Source organism: Pundamilia nyererei, unplaced genomic scaffold (genome assembly GCF_000239375.1).
Source record: "Pundamilia nyererei isolate P.nyererei 1_Seehausen unplaced genomic scaffold, PunNye1.0 scaffold00145, whole genome shotgun sequence".
Classification (NCBI taxonomy): domain Eukaryota; kingdom Metazoa; phylum Chordata; class Actinopteri; order Cichliformes; family Cichlidae; genus Pundamilia; species Pundamilia nyererei.
The window spans coordinates 1,039,328-1,048,659 of record NW_005187546.1 but is presented as its reverse complement, the minus strand read 5'-3'; the positions used below and the strand labels follow the sequence as shown (position 1 = coordinate 1,048,659).

The following is a 9,332-nucleotide window of genomic DNA, read 5'->3' as shown; positions in this document are numbered from 1 at the left end:
CTCTCGGTTTGCTACTACAGGTTTACTAGTGGGAAGACTAACCAGGTGTAGCACTCCAAACTTCACGGCTAGCACTACTGTCACTGCTGACCCGGTGTCTCATTCTGAACAAGCTCGGAGTGTCCACGAACGGGCACGTGACATCTTCATCGTCTGACACGTAGATGTGGTCCCACACGCTGTAGTCGATACCGCTCATGCTGTCCCACTCCTATCAGTTATACTAAGAGGCAACTTCTGTGATCCTACACCGACAAAACATCAGCCAAGCGAGCAAAGACGGAGTCCAATCTTCTTAGCGAAACAAGCTAAGAGGAGAAATCCCGTATCCAAGGACAACGCCAGGCGCAATGCAGCCACTTACGTCATCAAGAAGCGCTTGTTGAAAGTGTAGCGTTTACTTAGGGTTGGATTAAAGGGGGTGTGCTTACATTGTTATAATATATTATCTATAAACTACAGGGCTGCGCAAGAGACCTGAACTACACATATTTATATTTTATATATTAATGATAAATAGATGCAATGATTTATTGAAACGTGTGCAAACATACTTGGGCATACACTGTAAGGAAAAAATGTGTTTGCAGAATTCCAGTGAACTTGAAAGTTGACATTTAGTGTCGCCACATTTATTCCTCAACACAGCCTGAGCTCCAGGCAAGTTTTCTTTGTCATTTCTATAAATAGATTTTAGGAACAGTCTTCTTGAAGCTCTTCTTTTGACACTTCGGTCAATAGTATTGGGCCACACCTCTTAATCTTTGCCACCGATTCAGCACATCAGTTAGTCTTCCTTCCTATAACACCATCAGCTCTACCAAAGTGGAAGTGTTTTTGTTAGATTTGTATTGTTGGATTGTCATTTATGCCCAGAAATATATATTTATATATATGCTTAGAAGTATGTAACCATTTGTAGATTGAAAGAATGTCTCATCCTAGGAGGTCTGTAACAACTCTGTGTAACATGAAGAGGGGGGTGCGTTCACTCCTCTTCAGAGGGTTTTGGCATAGATCACACACCTTCTAGGAGAGGTCGTATCTTCTCTTGCTGATATATGGTATAGCAAACACACGTATATCTGTTTAAGTATAAGAGCCTTTTGTTCAGATGGACCGCTAGACTCCTGGCACCAGTTTTGGGAAGTCTTCACAGGGTCACATCTTGACATTTGTTTACAATGTTTTCTTGAAAAGACCGTTAGATCTTGTAGTCATGTAGTTTTGAACTTATTCAAGTAGTTTTGCTGAGTTTACCAAATAAAAGGATATAAAGGAAATGAAACACCATGTTGAACTTGTTTTGAAAGTTTTGCAGTTCATCATGAACTCTTGTGACCATAAAAACACAGGAGGGCAGATGTTTCCTCTGGAAGTGTTTTTATATGCGCAGATTTTCCTCATGGCAACTTGGAAAAAAAGCGTGGTGTCAGGTTTGTTCATCGGAAGTTCTTGTTGTGCACATGACTGTGGGGATTATGCCATAAAGGAAAGGCCTGCTCTAAGCGCAGCTTCACAGGAAAGCAATGCATTCCTTCTAGTAAGAAAAGGGATTTAACTTCTGATTTTCAGAATGTCCAAGATTTCCAAATCACATTTTTGATGAGTCAAGCTACTTTGATGATTTATTAATTTGTTACATCATAGCTATTTATAAACATCATAGAAGAATATTGTTTTGCTGAGAAAAATGGTTACATGTGTTACTTTTTATCCATTCATCCAGTAATTTGAATTTGAATTTGATTTTAGCTCAAGATAATGGAGATCCTATCAGGCTTGCGGGTGGCTGCTGGAGCCTATCTTAGCTATCATGGGATGAGAAGCGGGGTACTCCTGAACATGCTGCCGGTCTATCGCAGGGCTAAAAGTGTACAATATGAAAGGCCTTTAAAGAACAGCTAAACAGCCAGCCTCACACACTGAAGTGATTCCAACAATAACAAACACAAGGGAGGACATTACACCAGCCTTAATTATGTTTAGCACAAGATATATATTTTAAGTGGTTTACAAGCATTACTTATTTCATCAGCGGGGGAGAAACACTTTCTACTGGGGCTTACACAGGACTGAGACAAGTTTAATGTAAGAAGACAAGTTGGATGTTAAAGGAGGTTTGGGTGTGCTTTTTTTTTTTTTTATCAATTATGATGTTCTTTCAGTGAATAAGCATGACATGATAAGAAAAACCAGGCTTAGTGCCCTCTTTTTTCCCTTACTCCTTTCACTGGAAATGTCTTCCTGTGAAGGAAGCAGGGGGAGGAAGCACATTTACTCACTCATCCTATGTACAACTTCTGCAGCGGAGTTTCCCCTGAAATCCAAAGACATTCAGAAGAGTGCAGGAGTTAATCTGGTGTTGAAGAATCTTATAAACAGGAAATTCGTAATTACCAGTTCCAGTTCTCTCATTACTTGTGTTTATTGTTTTCACAGTGAAAGACCATGTCAGGTAGACTTTGATATACATACAGAAATATTTCACATACAAGCTCTTGAACAATCAGGACCCGTCATTGTACCATATCACTCCATTAGTGCTTTTCACTTTCAGACTGCTCAAAGCTTACTTCAGCTTTCAGGGCCTTCTTCTGTGTAATCAGCTCTTAAAAGACAAGCACCCTCTTTAATTTCAGTTTATAGTTAAGTCTAGATCAGGTAAACCTGAACTGCCCATTAGTAGGCCTAGGATCCTGGGCTTCCCATGATGCTGTCATGGTCCCTGTGCCTCCCCGGCCAGCCCAGTGTGGCCACAAGTGTTTGTTGTTTTGCTCTCTCTGCTCTCCTCGCCACGCTCTCTCTCTTGCCTGTCTGCCTGGGCGTAGCTCAGATTGGGCTCCCGCCCTTGGCCTGCGCACCTGCAGCTGATCACCGGTGATTTGCAGTTGATCTCTGGCTCTTCTTAAGGCAGGGGCTCTGAACTACTCGCCGTTGGAACATTGAGCTACTCTTGTTAGTATTGCCCGGCTCTATAGCGATTCTGTTGTTCCCGTACTTGCCTTTGACTAATCCACGTCTCTGTAAATAGGTTTATCTGGATCTGCCCTCTTTGTGACGCCTGGGGTGAGTGAAAGTGAGCTGCTTGTGTGGAGATTGTTCGGACCAGGAGAGGAGGGAGTACGAAGACGTGTGTTTCCCCAACCTGTTGACCCTCGGGGCCCTGGTGTTTCCACCCCTTCACATGTATATAGCGCACCAGTGTCATTAATAAAGAACTGTTTGAACCTTGCTTCCTCAGTCCGCGCCGAGTCCGTGACACTGCCATGACAGATGCGCTGAGTGTTTCTTCCACACTCACTTTTTTTCACTCTCCACTAAAAATGTTTTTAGTAGTTTAATTATTTGAATTGTTTAGTTATTATTACTCTCTGGCTGTCTTTTGCCCTGTCTCCCTTCCCCTCTGCTCCAAACATTTGCAGTAGATGGCTGCCCCTCCCTGAGTCTGCTTCTGTCAGAGAATTCCTCCTGTTAAAATTGAGGTTTTCCACCCCCCCCCTGTTGCCAGAGTGTTTGCTAATAAGGGTTCACCTAATTGTTTTGGTTTTCTCTGTAGTGTCTTCACCTTACAATATAAAGCACCTTGCGTTATCCTGATTTAGCGCTATATAAATAAAAATGAATTGAACTGAATGTAGACAAATAGACAAGGTGAGATTTTTCCACAGGATAAATAGAATCAGAAAAAAAAATCAGTATACATGTTTCTATTTTTTTTTTTCAAAAGAGGTTCTGTAATTTATTTACATTTTAAAAATAAACACAAGCTCCAGTGTGCACTGTATTATTACAACTTAGCCTTTTTCACTAATACCCACAATATAACAATAAACAATCACACATACTATACACAAACATACATGGATGTGGCAACCGTTGGTAGGTCACTAGCTGTTTGTTTGAATCGTAGATAATATATGAAAGATGGGAGTTGCTAACAGGTCAGAAACATGACGCCTAACATGTCTTAGATGGTGTCAAACCTGAGGCTTCAAAACCTCAGCCAGTGGGTGGTGTCACAGAGACCACTTATTTTTTACACTTTAGACTTTCTGAGGGTTTCAGGGCTTCAGTGGAAATTTCATAACGGATGTGAACAACAAAACACTTCAGCCTTGTCTATTTCCCATCAGCCGGTAGAAGCATGGCTCTAAGTTGGCACGCTCCTCTTCCAGATTCCTGGCAATGATGGAAGCTGCAAGTCTGAGGCAGCGTGCTGGCAGAGCCAATAACCTGCATGTTTCACATTTCTCCTCTGATTCTCTACAGTGGAGGTCAGGAGTGCAAAGCTAGCCTGACACAATTACAGCCACTACACTCGTTGAAGGAAGCAACAGAAATTCTCCTTTAGACTTTAGTACAAAAAAAGCACATGTCTAAATAAACATACAAAGTCATTTAAATTATTTTTATACAAACAAAACAGTTAAACAGCATGTTCATCCACACAGCAGTGATAGTGGATATTCAGCCCTCTGCTTGCATATGGATTTGATAGCATTAATTTACTTTCACATTTGCCAAAACAAATTGAAAAAAAAAAAGTGTGCAGAATCTTTAAGTTAGTGTCCTGTTAGTCTTGAGTTTGTACTTTTACAGTCACCAAATACTGAAAACATAACTTAAAATAATATCAAATATTTCTCATAGAACTCGATTTTCTCAGCAGTCAACAGTCAAAATCGAGAATGTTTTACATCTTGCTTGTAGTTCAAAGTAGTGGCAGAAATACAGACAAAGGCCAGTAAGCTGCTGCTATGACAACAGTACTAAATTCCAGGCTGTGTAACAGTTCAAGGAAAAAGCTGGTGACATCCTATGTTTTCAGTCTATATCGACACGGGAGCTTTGAATTCCACACTCACTACAATGAAATCCAGAGATCACTCCTGCAACCCAAGACCTGGATTTAAGGCAGCATATTTACAGGAAGTGACTGCAGAACGGCTGCTGACTGTGTTACAGTACCTTAAAAGCAGAAGCTTGTTAAAAGAGAAAGAAGCTTTTTTTCCATTCAGTATTTAGGTCACCGGTCACGTCACTTAAAGTCTTCATTTCATGCTGTCATTTTTGTTGTTTGGTGTCATCAGATGTCATCAGTAGAGGAAGGTAACCACTACCTCAATCAAACCGGGATGATGTCAAACTTGACAGATTGACTTGAAGAATTAGACAGCACCTAATGTCGAAGAAACAGCTCCAGACTGTTTGTCCACAGTTCAGATATTCTCGCAGTTTTGCAGAGGCAAGGCAGTGCGCATAGGAAACCGTAAAACATCCTTTAGGTTGTAGCTTCCCTTTCGGTTTTGTTTATAGAAAAGACAACATAGCACACAAATGAGGACAAACAGAACAGCCACAAATACCCCAACTATTATCCATATCCAGGGGAAAGCTGCAGAGTTGGGAATAGAGGCTTTGGTAAAGAAAACAGAAAAAGAGAATATTCAAATTAGTCAAACAGAAAATATCCAAACACTGCTTGAATTGAAACTGGATGTGAAAAACAAACTAAAATCTCACCTTGTACATCAACGTTAAACTCCTTGGTGACATTCCCTACTGTGTTGCTCACAGTGCAGATATACTGTCCTTCATGCTCAAAGCCGACAGAACTGATAGTGAGAACGCTGCCAGTGTAGGAAGATGAGCTATTTTTTGGGCGTGTCCAGGTGTATGAGGGGCTGGGGTTTCCCACAGAGGAGCAGTTCAGGTGTAGAGTGTCTCCTTCTTTGACTGTAATCACATCTGGATTTCGTGGCTCATTGAGCTCAGGCCCATCTGTGTGATTATTGAAGGAAAAAAAAGAACAAAAGATTTAGCAAAACAAACAATTTTGGAAGAGAAATTCAATATCGGGAAACATGGGCCTGTTTTCACAGTCGCGCAATTTTGTTAATCTCTGTAACTTTTCATCTGTGATAATTGACAGAGAAAATGTTTAACACGTTGGAAATGTAAAACAGATTATTCACTAACATAATATGCAGCAGAAAGTGGAAAGCACTGTCCACAGTTCAGCCCATTTCGCTTAATTTCTACTCTTTAAGATTTCAAAGGATCATATTTTACCAGTTTGTCCACTTCATGATGTTTAACTGCTCCACTTACTTTGCAGGTTAATGCTCACCGCACTAAACATCTGACATAAAATTTCTATTACATGCAGTGTGACATTAATAGGTCAGTCTGACAGTTCAGAGAGTTATTCTAGCCATATGGCACTCTGAAAGGAGTGGATGAGTTTTTCTGGAGTGGCTTTAACATAATAAAAAGAACAGACTTTTCTTTCTTGAAGATTTGTTGCAGTCAATTGCTTCCAGATTTAAATTGATATATACTAAAAAAAATTTCATTTAGAGTTTAAACACAATTATTATTATTTTTTAAGGTTCACAAACAAAGTGGAGTTCTATTTTTGGTCTCTACAAACACACTGAGTGTTTTAGTTTTTAGCAGCTAAATCCTCCACTATGTTCATCAGCTTGTGTCAGTCAACAGTTTGTTGATGATGCTTTTTAGAGTCTGTTCATTAACAGTGATGAGAGGTGTGAGGAAGAATCAAAACAGTAAAGTAATGGGACATAAAACTAAACCAGTGACATGAAACATGCTCAAAATGTTAAACTCTGAGGAACAGAACAAAGAGCGTCTTTATTTCTCTCAGACTCACAGTAGACTGGAGGAGCAGAGAATTTTTCTGATGTCACCACTGGAGGGCTCTGTGGTCCAGCTGGTCCCAGCTCCAGCTTGGCTTCGCACCAGTACTGGGCTCCATCATCTTTTCTACTGGGGGTGATGTTCAGAGTGAAGGTCTCATTCACTGGTTTCTTTTGTTCACTCCTGGACTGTAGGTGACGCAGTGCTGTGTTTCCTCTGTAGAAGGTCACATTGAGCTTTTCAACAGGAGCTACGTTCTGTACGCTACACTGCAGGGTGTACTGCTGATTCTCAAACATCATCTCAGTGTGGTTTACAAAGCTGATGGAGACACTTTCTGGAAGCTCTGTGAAGACCGGGAAAGAAACAAAAATGTAAAGAACAACATAGAATGTAAGCTAGAGGTTGGTCTGCAGCAGCTGAGAGTATGAATCCATCCAACTGTATGTTTCCACAAATAATTAATAAATATAATAATAAGGTTATAAAGCAATTTTCACTTTAGAATTATAACTAAGTATAAGTGATGTAAAATTCACTAATGCATCTCCTGGTATAAAGTAAACATACTTACGATAAAGAGTTGGATTCAGAATGCTAGTACACTGATCGCTAGCATCATTGTTATAATAGCACTGTAGAGATAATTCCCATTCAATCAGTCTGTCAACTGTCCAGAACATCGTGGTTCCATTTTGTGTAACATTTCCCACAGCGTGCTCCAAACCTGAAGCATTGTCACTGCAGTCCTTCTGACATACAACACATGTAACATTGGCTGGGTCACCGTACTTCACTACCAGCGCAGATGGAGTGAACACAGGAGAGTCTGTGCAGATAGAACCTGTAAGAAACACATCCAGTGTTGTTATTTGGTAGATTAGCAGATACACTTCATACACAGTGTGCACTATTTTAGTCAGACATTACTGTATATTTTGTATCCTATAAAAGGTTTTGCAACCCAATAAAATCTTTGTACATTATATGGCTCTGCTGTTCTCTGTGTGTATATGTTTATTTAAAATCAAACACAAAATTAATCAGCAAGATTATACAAGTAGATTCAACTTCTCAATTGATATCAGAACATTTTGTACAAGGTTTATATATAATAAGAATTAGAATAAGGATTAAGAAAGCAGAGAGACGTTGTTTGCATAGTTACACACTCTGGTGACAAGTTAAAGGAAAAATTTGAACAGTCGAACCCTGCAGTGGGAAGTTTTGGCCCTTATGTGCATCTTTCCTTGAGGCACAGTCAGAGCAAATCAATGGTAAATGGTAAATGGCCTGCATTTGTATAGCGCTTTTCTAGTCCATAGGACCCCAAAGCGCTTTACACTACATTCAGTCATCCACCCATTCACACACACATTCACACACTGGCGATAGCAAGCTACATAATCATAAAGTTGTTCTGAGTGATCAGTCGATCCTGTTCCATCCTAATTGGTCTCACTTTCATAAAGTGTGAGTTAAACCAATCTGTTAAACCAACATCAGTTAAACCAATCAGAGACCCGGGTCTCTGATTGGTTTAATGACTATAAAAAAGCATGTAAATTATATGCTACAGACCTCGCGGTCACTATAGATCTCAAATCAGTTTAACCAGTGTGGGTTAGCCTGATCAGATCCAGATATGTGAAAAAGAGTAACTGTAACTGTGCAGGTTACAGGCTACTGTAGTTTATTTGAATGAAGTTTTCCTAAGTCTCCTGCTAAGCAAATATATTCATCACAAATGGAAAATGTCTGACAGTCTTTGTAGGAAAGCTACTTTCGGCTGCTCCCAACAACAGATCACCACAGCGGGAAGCTTGATGAAGTTTGATGTGGCAGATTTTTAGGTCAGCTGCCATCCGGACACAGTCCCAAATGGATCAAAGCGGAGAATTTGTAAATCCCTACGCCATGGAGCCACTTTGTAATACATTTTTATCGCTCTAGTTTATACACTGTCTGGTTTCTCAGCCACCACCAAAACACCAAACGAATGAACAGCTTTAGGAAGAATGCTTTTCCATCGGTAGAGGGGTCCGGAGATTTTGGAGGTCGATTCTAAGAAGCACTTTGCTAGTAAAACTTTATGTTGACTCCTTTTATCCCCCCCATCTATTTAATAACATGAGACATAATGAAATAATTTAATCTGTAAGTCTCATAATAAAAACACGAAGCGTCAAACTGTTGTATTACTTTGAAGCAGCAACACTCTACCCCCCAAAAGTACGGGGGAAAAAAATCTCTGAGCACAACAGATAACGGGACACTTACCAGAGGCGGACACGCGGACGTCTCGGAAGGAGATCATCAAAGAAATAACGAGGGAAAGGTAACAGGAAAGCATCGTGTCCAGATAGTTTCGTTGGGAAAACGAAAAAGAAAAAACGTTTGTTAATAAAAAAAATCTCCGAGCCCAAAGTTTGTTGGCCAGATGGTGTCTGTAATGAACTGAGAGCAGAACAGATAGCAACATGGAGGTCCACGCTCCTTTATAAGCTGTGGGCGTGGATCAGCGGGCTGGTCTTCTCTTTGGGAAAGTGAAATCGAAAACATCCATCCGGGAAATCGGAATTTTCGGGGAAATCCCATTAAGAAAAATAAGCGATGAGCTCATGTCAGCCTCATAGCAGTCAGGTCCTCTGACCACCACGACCCCCCCC

General features: G+C 40.4%; 2 protein-coding genes across 4 annotated transcripts in view; both read right to left on the bottom strand.

Annotated features, from left to right (window-relative positions):
• The window catches only part of LOC102211058 (hsp90 co-chaperone Cdc37-like), an 8,111-nt gene extending 7,759 nt beyond the window's left edge, over positions 1-352 (bottom strand). Inside the window, exon 1 of one of the 2 annotated variants that reach the window (XM_005744561.1) lies at positions 92-352. In XM_005744561.1, coding sequence (XP_005744618.1) covers positions 92-199 — 108 coding nt within the window. In that variant the 5' untranslated portion in view covers positions 200-352. Of the gene's footprint in view, positions 1-42 lie in introns of both variants that reach the window. The other variant, XM_013913694.1, reaches the window with a different exon arrangement.
• A 3,366-nt stretch (positions 353-3,718) lies between these two features.
• Positions 3,719-9,185, bottom strand: LOC102210564 (cell adhesion molecule 4-like). 2 transcript variants are annotated; one of them, XM_005744560.2, is made up of 5 exons: positions 8,944-9,185; positions 7,238-7,507; positions 6,677-7,009; positions 5,527-5,784; positions 3,719-5,398 (listed from the first exon to the last, which is right to left on the bottom strand). In XM_005744560.2, exons 1-5 carry the CDS (start codon positions 9,143-9,145, stop codon positions 5,223-5,225), a joined length of 1,239 nt encoding a protein of 412 aa, XP_005744617.1. In that variant the 5' UTR covers positions 9,146-9,185; the 3' UTR covers positions 3,719-5,222. The 2 variants fall into 2 exon arrangements, with proteins under 2 accessions (XP_005744617.1, XP_005744616.1); XM_005744559.2 differs by having other exon boundaries at positions 3,719-5,419; positions 8,944-9,184.
• Positions 9,186-9,332: the final 147 nt, after the last annotated feature.